Below are 20,052 nucleotides of genomic sequence, written 5' to 3'. Positions count from 1 at the left end.
GATGAGGCTCAGCCGGAAGTTGAGGAACTTGATGAGGTTCTGATTCCAGAGCAGATACTGGCACATAAAGAAAGGAAGGTACGAGGTAAAGTTTCCCGTCGCTATCTTGTGAAGTTCAAGAACTATTCACCGATGGATGCGAAGTGGATGGAGGAAGGTGACTTAACAGATTCACCTCAGGTTTTGCAGCTTTATCTCGATGCCTTTGAGTTAGAGCCGACTCTTATTGTGGCTCATTCAGGTTCAGCAGAGCATGGGTCTGGAGCATTACCTGATGCTCAAGAGGGGGGTAGCACCTCCACTCCCTTGGTACAGACAGGCTCAGATGACATCTAGAGGTCGCTTGGTGCAGTTATTATCTCACCCGAAGGTACTGAGGCTGACAGTACATCTGTTTATGGGACTTCTATGATATATGTGTACTAGTCACATGAGATTTTTGTGGATATGTATGGTTCACAGTGGTATACAACTTGGACTATTACTATGCCATTGGTTTGCAGTGAATGATGATACATGTGTATGGCTTAGAGAGATTGGGACGCTGATCTTGCCATATTGTATATTTCACTTTGGATATTTTGCTGTATCACCAGAATGCAATCGAGGATGCTTGCCATTTTTCAAGAGGGGGGTATGTCATGGCCCTGTGAAAATGGAACAGTACAAGTGTGGGCATGGTGGTTGCAGAGTCAGAATATTTTATGATTCACATGGGGGGTGCCCGGACAGAGTTTATGATGTGTGGACATCCCTAGGTGTGAAGGGGGGAACTAGAAACATTAAACTTTAATGTTTATTAAAGTTTGCCCCTAGGCCTTAGTGGCCCTAGGAACTTATTAAAGTTTGGGGCCCTAGGGATTAATTTGGGGGAGGAGTGTTTCTCTCTCCTCTCTCTCTCTCTTCCCTTTTTGGGGAGTCGTGTAGCTAAAGTGGAGGAGTTTCTCTAGCACATGAAGACTAGCGTGGAAAAGCACAAGAGAAGGAAGGCGGCTGCTGTTTTCTGTGTACTGCTGCTGTTTTTCTTCTGCATGAACAGTTGCACTTCCCACGTGTGCAGTCTGTACAGTGCAAGTACAGGTGGCTGCTGATTTCTGCTGCAAACGTTGTGTTCCCACTGCTGGATACTCTGCACACAGGCCCAGTATAGGCTGTACCAGCAAGTACACAGCCCACTGCTGGATACTCTGCGCACAGGCCCAGTACAGGCTGTGCCAGCAAGTACACAGCCCGTACCATACTGTACGACTGCCGTACAGTGTACGGACAGTCAGGTACAGCAAGTGCAACTGCTGTAGGCCGCGTAAACTGATGCTGGACAGGACTGTGAACTCAGATAAAGGCAAGTAGAAGAGTGGACAGTGGACTGTTTGTGCAAGTACAACTCCTGGCACGTATCCCAAGGCGGTACAGACGGGTACAGTGCTGATTTTCAGATCTGTATTTTCAAGGACAGCATAAGAGTGAACATCAGGAGGAGGATACAGGCAAGTACAAGCACACGTGTGAAGCAGGGTTGTGGATACAAGTGCCTGCAAGTACAAATTGGTGTTGTTGCTTCCTCCAGTACTGTTTCACGAGCTGAACTTGGTAAGCCTTGTTTCTGTTCATCTATCTCTCTTTCTACTGCTTGATGTCTGTTGCAGATATGTGTTATCTGGCCCCTTGTGAGAGGAGGGGTATGGCAGATTGACAAGGGTTGAGACAGAGTTTTGGACAGCACATGTATGTTTGAGCTGAGATGATGTATCATGCACTTGAGTTATGCCAGATGTATGCCCATGGCTGGCCTGCTTAGTGATCTTGGCTGATCAGAGGGAGGCACAGTGTGTTGTTTGAAGACACAGATCTGTGTGCATAGATCCTCTGTGCTGAGAAGGATTTGTGGGCCGTCAGATTGGACTTACAGGTGTAAACTCTTGGCTGGTCTTTGTGTTGTACTCAGCCATTCATTTTATTATAATTGAATAAAGAAATACCGCAAGGGGCGCCAAGCTTTGGGGCCAACAGGTGTCGCTGTGTTTTCAGATTTGGGCACTCTAGCTCCAATCTGTGTTTTGTTTCTCATCTAGACTACAAGTGGACAGGTGATTGCTTCTACCGCACTCTGGTTTTCTATCAGAGGCCGGTTTCACTATCTCTGTAAGAGATAGATACAGACTAGGCTTTGTAGCCCATTTTTATCTCTTTATGTGTTTGATTTGGATTGTCTGCGCGGGACGTCCCCCCAAAATCTGAAAATTAATCTTGTGTGTAGTCTAGGAGGGCTGAGGAATCTTATGTGTGGTCAAGGTCCATTTGCAAGCTTGACTATGATCTGTTGTATCACGTCAAGTATGGCCACTGTGATCTTTTGCATCACGTGGTGCCAATGAGCCCAAATCACCGGAAGCATGAAGGCCACTTCATAAGATATCACCTTCGCTGATTTTTTGGAGTCTCTTGTGTCCTGTATGTCCACCTCGTATACCTGTTAGTATGTGAGTATCCATCTACATGTGGTTGTATAGGTGTGAACACCTATTTAGGGGGCACGTGGAGTACCTAACAAGGGACTTAGAGTGCATGCAGAGATGGTGGGTGGCTTTCCACCACACCTGGAGCACCGGACCCTTCTACTCCAAAGAGGACCTGGCATTATGGGCCACCGGTTTGCTCGTCCCCCCCCCCCCCCCCCTTCTCTTCTTTTCTCAGTTTTCACTGTCATGAACAGAGTTGTATTACGCCGTAAGACGTTTTTTTCTCTTAACTAATAGCAGGGTCTTTCAGTGGATTAAGAAGTTAAATTTGCTTCATCTTAACATCCACAAATGTACTCTTGCCTTGGATCGTGATGTCATTTTTGAAAGATGCAAGCAACATACCCCTGTGCATAGGCTTTATAGTATATCAAGATAAAGTCTTCCTTCTTCAGCACTGCGTAGTTGGTAAATAGTTGGTGAATGAATTACGGGTTGCTGGCCTCTCAGGAACTAATTTTGCATTAGGTGACCTAATCACTATAATTCGTCGTAGTATTTTGATCACACCAAACAAATTACATCGATAGAGATGAAGCACGATGTGGAAATAAATTGCTCTTCTGGTTCATATAAAAGAAGCCAGTTCTGTATGGATCCTACTGAGAGCACAATGAACTGAGTGAATTGAAGCCTTCACTGATAAGCAGAAGCTAACAATTGAGTGCAGTCTGAGTCTGACACTCATAGCATTGTATGATTCTCATATCTGAGCTGATTGAGGTCATTAGTGCTTTGTGGGCATTCATGGCAACAAACCAATCAGCTTAAGAAGAGGACTATGAGAAGAGACTTACTGAATATAATCCACGAGCAGAGGAAAACTTAATTTTCCCTAATTTTCAAAAATTTGTCTGATATGGAACATGGGAGGAGATCCTCTATTGTAACTTGTGAGAAAGGCTTGTTGTTCATCCCCATAGCAGAAGCCATGGTTGCAGCATTCATGTCTACAATGTGTAGAGTTTCTTTGAAGCTTTCCACTGCAGCTGCAGGAGGACCTCTTGCTACACACACCTAAAACAAGCATGCACATACATAAAACGCTTAATAAATTAACAAACGAAGCTAAGGATCAACACCATACAAATACATCAATGCTTTGTATAAATGTTTATGATAACAGTATACATTGCGCACCCAATGGTTATTGCCAAAATGGCAAAGATGGAAGCACCAATCCCTCTTTACTACTCCATCAAGCCTTAAGTATGCGACATTGCTCCATACATTTCCATCTTGGAAAAAGAACTCTGCCCTCTGCAATTCAAAGCCAAGTCCAACTCCTACTGCTTTGATATATGACTCCTTCATGCACCAATATCTGTTCATGAAGGTAAAAACAAGGCAGCATCAGCAACTCTCTCTCTCTCTCTCTCCACATTCTCCACATTCTCCTCTTGATGACTGGAGGAACATCATTGTACTACTTGTTTGTCTCATAGGCCAATTTTGGCCTTTTGTTGACGTTAATATATCTTTCTTTCTTTTCTCTCTCTCTCTCTTCCACATCTCATTCATGCTGCCAGCGCCGCCCTGTGCCCGCCTGTCCTCCTTCACTACCACTATATGAGGATATCATGGAGTTCTCACAGCTTGGGGGAAGTCCTCCTACTCGGGGATTTCAACGCCAGGACGGGAAGTCAGCAGGTCCCACTACTCGATCTAGACGACCCTATCAGACTACAGGAGCCGGACATCACTGACACAGGGCTGCAGCGATCATCACAGGACCGTGAGGTCACAGTGTCCGGGAGATATTGCTGGGAGCTGCACATGGTCTTGTTATCTATAACGGGATGTCCCAATGGCCCTCCTCTGGCACCCTCACCTCCTTCCCTCACTCAGGAGGTACTAGCACTGTGGTCCATGCCTATCTCTCTTTCACTCTTACCTGCACACCACCCGTACCTCTACCACCACCACCTCCCATCTCACATTACACTCACGTCCTTTTTGATCACGAGCTTGACCTTGTTTACTCCAACTACATCTACCGCCAACTCCAGGATGTGGAACCTATTGTCCCCCTATCCACCCTCACAGCACAGCTCACCACCATAGTCCACACATCCGCCACCGCTTCTTTCATATGCACGCGGCGGTCTACCGCCAAGCCACCTTGTGGTTCCATGCCCCAGACTATTGGTATGATGCTGAATGTCGGGCCACATGCTCCCGTCTTAAGCATGACGTACGGATTGGGCAAATCACGAAGCGCCAAGCGCAATGGATTTCTCAACGGCTCACCAAACACAAGAAACGGGAGTTCTATGCTCGGAAAGAGGATGAGTTATACGGACTTTTCTTAGGGCCGAACTGCAAAGAGACCTGGAGGAAACTCCGAGAACATCGCCCTCCCACAGCTATCACCTGCCCGGACACATGGCACATATCCCCCATCAACCACCCCTACCCCCACCACTAGATCCCCGTCCCACCACCTCCACCTTCTTCACAAAGGGCATGGTCCTCAAGGCCATTCGTAGACTACTCAATGGGCGAGCCTAGGATCATGAGGGACTCACTGCCGAGTACATCTCGCATGCCCATGATACCCTAGCTGCCCTACTAGCCTACATGTTCAATAGAGCCCTTTGTGAAGGATTTCCACCCTCTTGGTCCACCAACACCATCACCCCCCATCCTCAAAGCCGGAGATCCACTTGATCCTAATAACTACAGGACGATCATGATTGGCCACACTTGGCCAAGACATGGTTTGGAGCATCATCACCCTCTATGAGTCCGTCACCAGACGAGTGAGAGCCCCAGGAGGTACATCACAGGAGATTTCCAGCACCATTGGGGTGAAACAGGGCTGCCCTCTTTCACCCACTCTTTTCGGCCTCTACATTGACGAGATCTCGAGCTTCATTGATGGATTAGGCGGGGCTGGTCCCACACTGGCAGGCATATTGATCCCCATATTACTTTATGCAGATGACATCGTCCTCCTCTTAGACTCAGCCGAAGGGCTTCAGAGACAGTTGGATGCCTTACATGACTTTTGCACTCAGCGGGACCTCTCTGTTAACCTTGGTAAAACCAAGGTAATGGTCTTCAATACCTCCCGCCCCGTCACATCCAGATTGAGCTTCACATATAGAGGGGATCGTGTGGAGATTGTCTCATCCTATGTCTACCTTGGTGTCACTTTCACTGGCCCATGCTTTACCATGCTTTCCGTAGCACATGCCAGAGTGACGCGGGGATATGCAGCCTTGAGCTTACTTGAGCGGCAGTGCTTCCAAGCACGTTTCCAGGAGCCTAGGACGAAGGGCTAGCTTTTTGACACCCTCGTCACACCAGCCTTGATGTATGGAGCAGCTTTCTCGAGGCCAAATTTATCCGATGAGGATTGGCAGCGAGTTGAGAGGCCCCAGGTCGTGATGTTCTCCCATGTGATCCGCAGCAAACCATCAGTCCCACACCAGATTATCCAGGCAGAGTTTGCCGCAACCCCGATGGTAGTGGAGACACTCTTTAAGACAGTCACGTACCTTCATCGCATCAGTCACATGGATCCCCACAGGTACCCGAGGCTTGCCCTGGAGTCCTCCAAACAACTAGCACTTGAGGGATAATCTGGAGTATGGTATGCACTGGTTTCCACTTGGTTCTCAGTATACGGGCTCTGCATGGACCGCCTACCCCCCCTTCAGTACAGTTTGGACTCCCCTTTTTTCCGGCTATCTCACGAGGATACCAACCAGGTTATCTGGTCAGATCTTCTTAGCCTCTACACACATTGCACATGGATCACACCCCCGGAGCTCCCCACGAAGATGCACTTTTACAGAGACCACTTCCTCACACTCATTGAGGATGGATTCATCCAGCAGCCGGGCTACTTGAGTGTTCATATGTCCCATGCCATGCGGATTGCGATTGGCCAAATACGGGTTTCTTCCCACCGCCTCTAGAGTGGAGACAGGTAGAGCTGAGCGCATCTTCAGAGCCAGGAAGCTCGTACGGACACCCGAAGAGGAGAGGATCTGCCGACTATGCCACACAGAGGTTGAGACGGAGGAGCATTACATATGCCGCTGCCCAGTATACTATGAGATCCGCGGGAGGTTTCACTGTCTATTTCGTGAGGGATTCAGTCCACGCTCCAGGATCATTGACTACCAGCGTTGCCTGGGCCTCTTCCTGCTTGAGCTCCACAAACACAGGGATACCTTCTTGAGACACAAGCCCCAGCCACCCCGCCCCCTCCCTCGGCACCCAACCATCACCTAGGAGGTGGAGGAAACCGACATAGTGGATCTTGTGGACCCTCCACGAGCTACTCTCGACCTACCTTGCCCGAGAGGAGTTACCTCGAACCGAGCCTCTGCACTCCAGCGTGCCCGACGCCCTCGACCCCCCCGTCGCCACGATCACCTCATCAACTCTAGATCCAAGACATGCTCCACCGCCATCGAGCTACCTTTCCACGTGACATAGCTGAGGGAGACCTCTCGGCCATACTCGTCAACCCCGTGCTTGACATTTTGGAGAGTGGTGATATTATCCGTGCAGAGATGGCTGCCCCCTTATTGGTAGTAGAGGCACTCACTCGATCAGTCTCCTTTATACATAGCACTTGGGCTCTCCCTAGAGACAGATATGCTCGCTTAGCCCTGGAGTCTTCATGACAGTTGGCATGACAGGGAGACGCATCATGTTGGTATGCACAGATGACAGCTTGGTTCCAACTGCATGGCTTTAGTATGGACATGCTACCTCCATTTGAGTACTCCCTGGATGCACCCTCCCTCTTTCTCACACGGGCAGAGATTACCAGACTTATCAGGTAGGACTTGACTCAGCTGGACACTAGGAGGACATGGATACAGCCGATACACGAGCTTGGTACGAAGATGGCTTTCTATAGAGATCATCTTCTCCAGCTCACGGAGGATGGGTTTGTGATTAGACCCAGCTACATGGATACTCATCTTTCTCATGGGGTACGGTCTGCTATTGGTCACACGCGCACATCCTCACACCAGCTAGAGATTGAGCCTGGCAGATTCAGAGGAGTACTAGCTGAGGCCAGGATTTGTCAGCTGTGCCAGATGGAGCCAGAGACAGAGTTACATTACATATGTCCCTGTCCAGTATATTATGAGATACGAGGCCGTTTTCACTGCCTGTTCAGAGAGGGTTTCGGACCACTTTCTAGAGTCATGAGATACCAGGATCAGAGATGCCTCGGATTATACTTGCTGGAGCTACGTAGACATGGAGAGGGTCTCTTGAGAGGGAGGGGATCAGAGAGGGAGAGACACCTACAGAGGCAGATTACAGACTTCTTTCGACCAGAGATTGAGCAGTCAGGCCAGCAGGCATTGCAGCTAGCCCCAGAGTATAGCCGCACCAGAGGTACACTAATTGACCAGGCTATAGAGCTGGGGCGGTCCTGGCGCCCCAGGATGAGAGGCCCATCTCGACACCGGCGCGGAGACTACAACAGAGGATCAGGCCCATACTAGCACGGCATGGGAGACGTCCAGTCGGAGTACTCACCATGGAGGACATTGAGGATATCCGCCATCGACCGATGAGAGACATCTTTGGATAGTGATGTATATGATGCTTACCTTTGTTGCTGGAGTTTTCCTTCTCAGATGTTATCCATTAGGAGCTCCTAGTACCTTACTTTTCCTTATAGTTGTTGTTTCTGTTTCAGTTAGTTGTTTAGTTGTTTACTTTCTTTCTTTCTCTCCCGCATCTCATTCGTGCTGCCAGCGCTGCTCTGTGCCTGCCCGTCCTCCTTCGTTACGTTCTCTGCTTCACATCTCGTTCATCGCCCCCTAGCCCCCGTCAATTCCGCCGCTTCCGCATCTCATTTGCGCTACCAGCGCAAGCCTGCTTCACATGTGCCCTCTCCTCTATTGGGTAATTCAGAGTCTCTTATGTCTTGTATGTCCACCTCGTATACCTGTTAGTATGTGTATCCATCCACATGTGGTTGTATGGGTGTGAACACCCCATGTGTGCGTAAGTGTGCCTAAGATAAGTGTGCCATGTGTCATGTTGCCATATGTGAGTGTGATTTATGTGAGTCTAAAGATAAGGTTTGCAACCTATAAAAGCATGTACTTGGTGTACTTCATATCAATAAATCAATCATACTGAGTCGTGCAATCATTACCTCACTCTCTCTCTCTCTCTACCCACAGTCATGATGGAGTTCCATCCATAGCAGCTCTACTGGCCTACACCTTAGGGCCTGATCCAGCATTTGGTATTAGAGCTGGGTTCGTCGCTTCTGGACCTCGCGTGTTACGTTGCTCTGATGTCTGGGCTGCATCGCCAGCTCCACCCATTTGCACCGCCCGCCTGGCAGCCCCCATGATAGCGTGCCGGCAGGGTTGAGCTGAGCGCCACTGCTCAGCCGGCTGGGCGGACCGCGCGGGGGGGGGGGGGGGGGTGGGGGGCAAAGAGAGCTGCCGCCCCACTAGGCGGTGCAGGGCACCCGGACCCCTTGCCAGGTCAGGCTTGTTTTCGCCCTCAACTCGAGCCCACCTACTCTCTGTGCTGCCAAAGGTACCGAGGCCATCTTCACTCTGAGGCACACACGCGAGTCCAGCTCCCCGCCGCAGGTCTCCGCATCATCAATGGCTTGACCAAGCCTCTCCACCATGGGCTGCTTGCACCTATACATGTGACATCAGCATCAGATTTGTGACATCAGCACCAGAGACTGTACGGGGGATTTGGCAAGAGTTGATCCACACCCTGCGAGGACAGTATGACCGCATCCGGGGCGACTCGGATGAGGCAATCTTGTGGTGCCAGGCCTTTCACACCACCTGGCGCAGCGGCCCCTTCTATACCCTACACACAGGATCCCCCCGTTGGCATTACAGGCCACCTGTTTGACTTTTCCCCCCTCCTATTGTATGATTTAGCCCCTCAGTTCTTTGTACTGATGCTTGTATCTTGCAGCACCTAGGGAGAGTCTCCCGGGCTACCTTGCTTTGTTCACTGCTCTGTTTTTCTTGTGAGCAAGAGAGGATCTTTTGTAGCCCTACGGGCGTTTTTATATAACTAATGAAAGGATCTTTTCTCGGAAAAAAAAATAGGGCTTTCTGCAAACTCAGTTCTCTGAATTGAACAAAAGCTAATGCAGCATCTCAAAATTTAGGGCTTTTCTGATTTTTAAGTAAAATCATCAAATTAAAGCCCTATACATCCATAAAATTTGGGGCTTTGACCAAAATTAAACTCCTGCATCAGAATTGAAGCATCTGCTACGTTTTATTTCACCCCTAAACCCTAATTGAGCCTCTCAACCTGTAAGCCCAACGGAGCGTGCAGTGACGGTTTCAACCACGTGTCCAAGAGATATAAATAGAGAGAGAGAAGGGGAAGAGAGAAATGGGTATAGGGGTTTCACAAAGTACACCACATTGAGCGGGGGAACAAGTCCCACCCCCTTTTCAAGAATTTATTTTAGGAACAATCCACGGGCTATTACAAGCCAGGACCAATACAACAAATGAATACAATATCAAACAAGAGTGCCAATGTCGAGGTCGGCGGTGTCGAGGCACATGATCTCTCTCACCACGAGGATGACCCACCAAGACCGGACAAAGAATCTCAAAGGCACACACCGAGGTAGAGATGTTGGAAAGACGAGAGAAAGATGGTGCAAGGCTGCCCAAGGTTCTTTCCCCAAGAGGTGGTGGCAGCGTTCCTTTAGATGGTGGCAGCCCTCCAAAGGCGGCGTAGGTGGTGTTACAGGAGGCGCAAGCGGCACTGCTAGTGGTGGCAGGCAGCGCACACGAGGTGGTGCAAACCAGCGAGACAAACGGCGGCGGGCGGCTCTAGGGCGGCAGCGCCGCTAATGGCTCAACCGAAAGAGGCGTTCTTCCGGCGGAAGTGGTGGTTCAGTCGGCGGAGGCAACTCTGGGGCAATGGCAGCAGGCCGCTCAGCCGAGGTGGCACTCAGCGAAGATTGGCTCGGCAGGGGCAGAGCGGGGTGGTGCAAGGAGGCAGAGAGGTAGATGATGATGATGACGCTCCTTGCTCACACGATGATTCTCCACGGTGGTTCTCCACAAATTCTTCTATGAATCTCCAAGAGAGTGCAAGCTTCTTATATACTTGTTGGGGGTGCCTGCTTTTGCCATGCTTTGTTTTGCTTTATCTTCTTGCTTTTGCTTTTTCTCTTTCAAATATTATTAATAATAGCCAAAGTTCTTGATTTGTGCTTTTATAGCTTTAGGGCCTTGCTTTTTGGCCCTGGGGCTGCTTTTTGGAAAAGTGGCTTTTAGCTTTTTGATCCAGTTTGATGTCTTGTTTCCAATGGTGCCCTCAGCTTTTGGTCAACATAGTTTGACTTTTTGATTTTTCTTGCTTTTTTCACCAAGACTGGTGCTTTGTCCAATGCCAACTTTAGGAACCCTGTTCCCATGTATCCATCAAGCTGTCCAAGTGTCCGGGCATGAGTTCTTTCATGTGAAAGCTCGGAGGGCCAAATAGTTACATTCCCTCTCTCTTATATCACAGTTGTCCTCAATTGGGGGTACAAATATTCCATATGATCGTGGTACTAGCCCCATCTGGTGCTCGTGAATCTGGTCTCCTCAAATATGTGGTGCCTTCTACTCATCCAGCAACATCTTTATGCCTTTTTTTGACTGATGCCTTTTTTTGACCGATGTCTTCATAACCTGTCACATGTGTTAGATATAATAAATGCACTCTCACCTTCTGCAAAAACTAGACACAAGCTAGTCCACCCGTGCTTTCTTATCATGTATGTACATTGGACTGGTGTCCATGGTAGTTGTTTATGCCGGGGATTGATGCCACTCATGTGATACTGTAGACATGGCTTTCTGTTGGGACTTGTGCCTCCGTGTACATGCCCGGAAATGCTTGGTGGATTGGTGTTCCATTGGGTCTGGTACCTCGTGTACTTGCTTGGAGCACGTCTATTTTGGTATAGTCTCATGAATGGGGATTGTCCATACCAATGCTGCATTGCATAGCATCTTTATGTGCTTGCTTGCAATTGAAATTGCATGCTGTTTTCATGCTTGCTTGACCAATGTGTAGTTCCGGTAAGGGGACGCTTGCCCATGAACCGTGCGTGTGAAACTGTCTGCTGACATGGTTCTGTGGCATCTAAACAGGTGGTAAGTAGTACCCAATCTAGACTCAAATAGCCCTTAGGACTTAGCCAATATTAATAAGTGAGTGCGTTCCTACTTCATTAAAGTTTGGTCGCCCAAAAGTCACTTATAAATTATGACCACTTCCAAGTTCACACTCACTGAAGTCCCGAGGCAGACAAGACTCAATGTCCAGGTCCTGATCCTCCCCTTTTACTCATAAATGGGCATCTCCCCATGTCCCTTCACCTAATTGGACCCCAATTCACTTACTTATTAGGAGAAAATTCGTGTTTTCTCTTCATGAAGATTTTTGGAGGTTGAAAACTCTGTTTTTCCACCATTTCTCTCCATTTCCAAGCTCTCCATAGCCATACCCAACTTGCTAGGGTGTTTTCCAAGCTTCCAAGAGTGTTTCCAAGTGCTAATCACTCTCCTGCTCACTCCCAATGACTGAAATTCAGCAAAACAGCTCTCATTTTTGCTGTAATTTCTGGTCTTTTTGCTGAAAACCCTTTCTCAAGTTGAACCATAGGGGAAGCTTTCCCAAGGTTGCCTTCATCCTCTTGAAGACTTTTGTCGCGAAGAAAGGCGACAAATCAAAGATCTCAACACTCCAAGGACTTCCATCGCGAAGACTTCCGCTGTCATCGACTCCTACTTGCTATTGGTAAGCTTTTATGCTTAAATATGCGAGCAAGTAGCAGAAGGGAGGAACGGGATTACAAGATCACATACCCTATGTAGTGTTCACTTGTCCTACGTGCTCTCTTGCATATTGTTGCTACCATGTGTTGGTGGAACAATAGAGAGCAGATGGTAGGGAACATGGGCACCTGAGAGGGTAGTGTGGGTTGCAAGTCTACATCGACAACCACTTGTTCGCAATACTGTATTCATATGCATTGGTATGAAAATCTGGTTAGAAATGCCCATGACACTATGTACTTGATTCTCCCAAGATCAATATACTTTATTTGAGGGAGGGGTCGGCCGTTCCGGCTCATTGTGTGTCTTGTCAATTTAGCAATTTACTTCTTGTATTTTGAGCAAGTGTCCATCAACTCTTAGTGTATTTAAGTGTATTGATTAGCATTGTGTTCAACCAAGTTACACGTTTCCCCTCCATGGAAGCGAAGAAGGACTTCTTGAAGAGATGTCCTACACTCAAGAAGACGAGAATATTTCTTGGAGATGACCTCACACTCTCGCAGCTTGAGAGAGAGGGAAAGTGGCCTTCAACTTTGAGTGTAGTCCCATAGGTCTCGCGCCGTCATGAAGAGCGCCTCTTCATAATCACCACTCTACCATCTCTAGAGAACTTGAAATTGTAATGGATCTCTACGCCTTGATGTAGGGGCTTTTGAGGACAGTTTCACTGGGAGGGACATCATCTTCTCCTCTGAGACGCATCAGGCTCAGGCTCCTGGACAGTCCATGCCACATGTTAGTGGATACCGATGGGAGACAGCTTGTAGACAGGAGACTTGTTCAAAGCATAGAGGACGGGGCTCAGGGAGAGTGGCAGTATTGTTTAGAGAGGAGCTGCAGCCACTAATACATACAGTCCGCAGAGATGAGCAGGCTAGGTACATGTGGGTTAGACTGAGGGCCAAGACGGGCAGATATCTCTACATTGCTATATGCTATTTTGCTCCTAGTACATCAGTGTATGCATCACCTAGCGGGCAGTCTCCCTTTTCTATTTTGGATGATGACATTTGGGAGTTCTCCAGGGATGGTGACATCATTCTCCTGGGGGACTTCAATGCCAGGACCTCCCATAACCAGACAGTATTTTATGATACCTCAGAGGAGATGTTGAGGGACCTTGATGTTAGGGATATGGGCCTATCTAGACTCTCATAGGATGAGGAACACACTGAGTATGGGCGGTTTTTGATAGACATCGGGACTGCACATGGATTGGCCATCCTGAATGGCCTACAAAGATTCCCGGCAGCGGGCGGTTTCACTTGCTTTCCACATCGGCATGGTGCTAGTACAGTGGACTATGTTATGGCTCAACCCAGTCTCATTCCCTCTTTTCAGGATTTTATGGTAGGCACTAGGCCGGTTGGAGTAGCAGTGGATCATGCTATCTTGTCCTTCACTCTCACATTTCAATTCAGCACCCCTCCATTGGGACAGGTCTCCACACACACTCGTTATACCTTTACGAGGGAGACTGACACCATGTACACGGATGAGATATACAGACGCTTATGTGCCGAGGAGCCGGGACGGCCATTAGATAAGCTCACTCAGATATTGATAGAGACGTTTCATGCTGCAGCATTAGAGGCATATCCCCATAGTCAGCCTACAGGGAGACGATCTGGGAACATGCCCCAGAACAGCTGGTATGATGAGGAGTGCAGAGAGATGAGGATCAGATTACAGAGAGAAGTGCTCATGGGTGTTACCACTCACAGATAGTCACGGATTACCTTCCGGCGCCTAGTGCGACGGAAGAAGAGGGCTTATCTTGCTCGGTTAGAGAGGGATTTGTATCACTTATTTATGAGTCAGGACTCAAGCGAGGCATGGAGACTATTCCATGAGCATTCACCATCACCAGCCATTACCTCCACAGAGATTTGGGGTGAGTATGCAGCATCCCTGTACACAGCACCAGGACAGGCGCCCATGCGCCAGACCCATCGGAGCCATGCCCAGAGACATGTGCTTTCTTTACTGCTGAGATGGTAAAGAAAGCTATTGACAGGATGAGGACTGGGAGAGCATACGATCATGATGGTTTGGTAGCAGAGCACTTTATTCATGCCAGAGATATGCTTGCAGAGCTTATTGCTATGAGACTTGGAATATGTCCACGATTGTGCCTATCTTCAAGGGGAATTATCGTACCATCATGATTGGTCACACATTGGCTAGATTATATGCATCTATTCTTGAGCAAGAGTTGAGTAGATGGGCAGAGAGAGAGGGCATACGTGCATCAGGGCAGGCAAGGTTCAGGAGAGGTTTCTCCACTCTTGACCATATCTTGACACTCAGAGCAGATCATATGGCAGGAGGATTTATTGTTGCTTTGTGGATTTCCGCAAAGCTTTTGACACAATTCTAAGAGCCAGACTGATGCGCAGACTACAGGAGATGGGAGTGCCCACAGAGCTGATTTGGGGAATCATGGCTTTATATAGGACAGTTGTGGGGCAGGTACGTACTACTCAGGGTATATCTGAGATGGTTCACTCCACTATTGGGGTGAAACAAGGCTGCCCCCTTTCTCCCACCTTATTTGGGATGTATGTGGATGAGGTTTCGGACTATGTAGAGCGGGAGGGTGATAGAGGAGCACAGCTAGCAGGGACATGGATTCCGCTGTTATTGTATACTAATGATATTGTGTTGATCTCAGATTCTCGAGAGGGGATGCAGCGTCATTTGGATGCATTGCACACGTTTGCACAGGACAGTGGATTGTCTGTTAACCTTGGTAAAACCAAGGTGATGGTGTTTAACACCCGAGCACAGTGGGTTAGAAGGTCAGCACCCACCTTTACATATGGTCAGGAGAAAGTGGAGTATACAGACGCATATACTTACCTTGGTGTGGTTTTTAGTGGCCCACTATTTTCCTTGAGGAGAGCAGCGGAGACCAGATTGAACAGAGCTTATGCAGCATTGGGGAGACTAGAAAGGATGTGTTCGCAGGTTCAGTTTCAGGAACCTCGAACAAAGCTCTGGCTCTTTGACACTTTGATCACTTCAGCCATGCTGTATGGAGTGGAGATATGGGGACCCTCAGTGGATCGCCACAGCCGACCTGGTCGCACTGATGGATGGAGATGTATGGAGAGGCCCTTGGTTTCTATGATTTCCCGGATGATTAGGGCCAAGGCCTCCGTACCACATGATATTACCCGTGCACAGATGCCTGCCCCCCCATTGGTAGTAGAGGCACTCACTCGATCAGTCTCCTTTATACATAGCACTTGGGCTCTCCCTAGAGACAGATATGCTCGCTTAGCCCTGGAGTCTTCATGACAGTTGGCATCACAGGGAGACGAATCATGTTGGTATGCATAGATGACAGCTTGGTTCCAGCTGCATGGCTTTAGTATGGACAGGCTACCTCCATTTCAGTACTCCCTGGATGCACCCTCCCTCTCTCTCACACGGGCAAAGATTACTAGACTTATCAGGTAGGACTTGACTCAGCGGGACACTAGGAGGACATGGATACAGCCGACACACGAGCTTGGTACAAAGATGGCTTTCTATAGAGATCATCTTCTCTAGCTCACGGAGGATGGGCTTGTGATTAGACCCAGCTACATCGATACTCATCTTTCTCATGGGGTACGGTCTGCTCTATTGGTCACATGCGCACATCCTCACACCAGCTAGAGATTGAGACAAGCAAATTCAAAGGAGTACCAGCTGAGGCCAGGATTTGTCAGTTGTGCCAGATGGAGCCAGAGACAGAGTTACATTACATATGTCACTATCCAATATATTATGATATACGAGGCCGTTTTCACTGCCTGTTTAGAGAGGGTTTCGTACCACTTTCCAGAGTCATGAGACACCAATATCAGAGATGCCTCGGATTATACTTGTTGGAGCTGCATAGACATGGAGAGGGTCTCTTGAGAGGGAGGGGATCAGAGAGAGAGAGACACCTACAAAGGCAGATTACAGACTTCTTTCGACCAGAGATTGAGCAGTCAGGCCAGCAGGCATTGCAGCTAGCCCCAGAGTATAGCCGCACCAGAGGTACACTAATTGATCAGGCTATAGAGCTGAGGCGGTCCTGGCACCCCAGGATGAGAGGCCCATCTCGACACCGGCGCGGAGACTACAATAGAGGATCAGGACCATACTAGCACGGCATGGGAGACGTCCAGTCAGAGTACTCACCATGGAGGACATTGAGGATATCCGCCATTGACCGATGAGAGACATCTTTGGATAGTGATGTATATGATGCTTACCTTTGTTGCTAGAGTTTTCCTTCCCAGATGTTATCCATTAGGAGCTCCTAGTACCTTACTTTTCCCCATAGTTGTTGTTTCAGTTTCAGTTAGTTGTTTAGTTGTTTTAGCTTTTCTTACACAGACATTGTATCAGATCAACCAATTGTTGTAACCTTTTTGGTCTCATAGGTCATTTTGGGCTTTTGAAGACGTTAATATATCATTTCATTTCATTTCTCTCACCTCATGGATATGATGTAACCTTTTGGTCTCATAGGTCATTTTGGCCTTTTGAAGACGTTAATACAACTTTCTTTCTTTCTTTCTCTCCCAGTGAGATAGCTATATTTAAGTTTTTTGTTTTCTTTTCCATTCCATGATGAGATATGCCATGGACATCATTGTATCACTTCGGTCTCATAGGCCCATTGGGTCTTTAGTAGACGCTTAATATATCTTTCTTTCTCCGCATCTTGTTCGCCGCCCCATCACTTTTGCAGCTATACTGGTTTTCGCAACTCCAGACCAATGGTTGAACCGTCAACCAAAAGCCACTCCCACCCTTACTTCATCGTGCGTTGGGCTCACTCCCGTCTTCACTAGTGTCCTTGAGCCTAACTTGAGAAAGGCAAGAAGTAGCCCAAGCCAAAAATGACTAGATCGAGTAGGTGGGACGGATTGCAAGGGTAACTAAAAAAAGTGCTCCACAAGAATGATGCCCGAGTCAATGCAAGTACAGAATCAAAAGGACACGGTGTGCTTACCAAAGACTGCCTACGGCTGCTGAAATCCAAGAAGATCACCATGAACGGGAGATGGCACAAATACGAGAGGTGATGGCTAAGATGAAGGAACAACATGCTAGACAATTGGATGGAATGAAGAACGAGATTGCCAAGCTGAATGGAGAAATACACGACTACAAGAAGGAAGAAGGAGAAATCAGTCCCTCCATCCTCTCTGAAGTTGCAGACCTCAAGGTGAAGCTTCAGGAGGACATTGTGGAGACCAAAAGGGAGATTGAATGAGGGTGCACTGCAGTAGTGAAGAAAGAAGTTGAGGAGGAGTGGACAGAGGTCACCAAGACACAGGACACCACACACGCCCACTATTATTCATGATACGATTGAGGAGAATAAGAGAAGGGAGATTTGGGTATTACATGTGCGTGTGGTTGGGCTCCAAGAAGGGGAGTCTCCCAAGGCAAACGTAGCCATACTATGTCAAAAAATGGGCGTTGCATGCGCGGAAGCCTTGCTGTACTGATCCACAGCAATAAGCTTGATTAAGAACAAGATGCTGATTTAAACATGATTAAGACAAAGAAGAGAGAAGAAGAGAGAGATTGGTGTCAGGGTTTTTCTTTATTCATATGGTACAAAAAGGTTGCTTAATGCTTGTACATGACTTTGGCCTTTGTTCAGCCCCATAGGGGTGACCTTGGCCCTTTTCTACAAGACTTCTACTAGGGACTGATGATGAACGAACTACTGAAAAGGACTTGATGATTGTTGAATTATGAGGACTGCTTATATATGATGAGAAGGGCTGGTCGGCCAGCTTGAATGCAGTCGGCCAGTTCTTGGACAAATAATTATCCTTATGCTGAGATAAATGCTGAACTTGGCTCCTTTGTATGCCCACACCTACTGGCCTTGACATCAATGCTGCTGCCTGTTGCCTGGGGACTGCTGCTGAGGCTATAGGCTGCCGACAGGGCCCTAGAGCCCTTGATACTTATGATGAAGATGGTAATGATGATGAGGATAATGCTGATGCTGATGATCTAATGGTGCCGATGTGCTGCTACTACTGATGCTTATGTTGAGGCTAATGATGATGCCACTGAACTGATGACTTAGATGCTGACTTTAACTGATGATTAGACAAGGATTAAGCCTGCTCATGCAGAGGATTAGCCATGGCACGGGCGTGCATGTGACAATGGGCATAGAAGGCACACCACATACGGATGCATGGAGAGAAGGTAAGGACACCACATGTGCCCGCCCACTACTACTCAAATTCAAGGACACCACCAGCCGGTAAGCATTCTTGGATCATAGAGCAGCAAAGGTGAAAATTTATCTTGGTGATGACCTCACTCCCACACAGGTGCAGCCTAACAAAATAAGCATGCCACAGCCTGTAAGGTGGGAAAGAGGGCAGTTTACAGAGATGGCAAGTCATCGTCACAAACAGACGTCCCAAATAGGGACACATAGTCTATACGACCACACATCTGAGGATGGCACTCTGGAACTGCAACAGGACTTTGTGGTCAGACATTGAGGGGTTCAGGGAGACTTTCACAGGACAGGACATCATCTTCTACACAGAGACACACCGAGCCAGGAGAGGGGACTACCACATGACCAGCCATCATTATCATAGCACTGCCTTGTCTAAGAAGAAGGAGGCTCTGGACAAGGAGAGAGCTATTAGGTGTAGGATTGCTGCTCTTCAGAGGGAACATGAAAAGCATCCACATGCGACTTGGATTACAGAACTCTTGACCACAGTTAGAGCAGAGCTACAGTTGGCCATGGACAGGAGGGCTAACTTCGCCTTTCATGCGAACGAGGCCTTTTGGACTCAGATGGGTGGCAAATGCAACAAAGAGTTTTTTTCAGCGCACAGGCCTTCCCATAGCAGGCATTCTGTGAGGTACTTGCAGGATTCACAGGGTGAGGTTCAGATTGAGCCTGATAAGGTGAGGGGTATTGCTTCAGAATTTTATCGGTCTTTGTTGACTGCAGAGGTGCCCTCCCCTCAGAGAGATGTGGCACGGCAGAAAGTTTGGGAGTGCATGCCCAGGCTCATTACACATGCTATGTGTTCTTCCCTGGATGCCCCTTTCTCGAAGGATGAATTCCTTCATGCACTGCATGCTCTTTCCAGTGGTTCATGCCCAGGGGATGATGGTCTTTCTCCCGCCTTCTTTATTCTTTTTTGGGATCATATTGGAGATGCTATCACTGTTGCCCTTCAGGAAATGTGGTTGTCGGGTATGATGCCTCCATACCTCACGGAGGGGCTGATTCACCTTATCCCCAAGAGTGGGGACAAGACTGACATCCAGCAATGGAGGCTCATCACCCTCCTTGGATCTGCATATAAAATCTTAGCTAAAGCCTTGAGTATAAGGTTGCAGCCGATTCTCCAAAGGACTATCCATGATACCCAGAATAGGTTCCTCCAAGGAAGGAGTATATTTGATAACATCTTTTCTTTCTGGGAAGCTGTCGAGTGGGCAAAGTCTAGTCAGCAGCCTCTTGCCATTCTTTTGCTTGATTTTGAAAAGCTTATGACAGAGTGGATTGGGATTTTTTGGAGGGCACTAAGGCATACATGGGGTTTTCCCAAAACTGGATCAAAGGTGTGTCTTGCCTATACAGGGAGGCTCATAGCACTATTTTAGCCTGTGGGGGACGCGGTGAGCGTTTTCAAATTTCCCGTTCAGTGAGG

General features: G+C 48.1%; 1 protein-coding gene and 1 pseudogene across 1 annotated transcript in view; one reads left to right on the top strand and one right to left on the bottom strand.

Annotated features, from left to right (window-relative positions):
• Positions 1–3,106: 3,106 nt before the first annotated feature.
• Positions 3,107–20,052, bottom strand: part of LOC147612337 (uncharacterized) — a 98,726-nt gene continuing 81,780 nt past the window's right edge. Inside the window, exons 4-5 of the mRNA XM_086782952.1 lie at positions 3,660–3,843; positions 3,107–3,536 (exon numbers count right to left, since the gene is read on the bottom strand). Coding sequence (XP_086639078.1) covers positions 3,345–3,536; positions 3,660–3,843 — 376 coding nt within the window. The 3' untranslated portion in view covers positions 3,107–3,344. The remainder of the gene's footprint in view (positions 3,537–3,659; positions 3,844–20,052) is intronic.
• Positions 12,965–14,489, top strand: LOC147612338 (uncharacterized; annotated as a pseudogene).

Source organism: Cibotium barometz, chromosome 45 (genome assembly GCF_041138505.1).
Source record: "Cibotium barometz isolate CiBa-2024 chromosome 45, ASM4113850v1, whole genome shotgun sequence".
Lineage (NCBI taxonomy): Eukaryota > Viridiplantae > Streptophyta > Polypodiopsida > Cyatheales > Cibotiaceae > Cibotium > Cibotium barometz.
The sequence above is the reverse complement of the archived record's forward strand: the minus strand, read 5'-3'. Positions and strand labels throughout refer to the sequence as shown.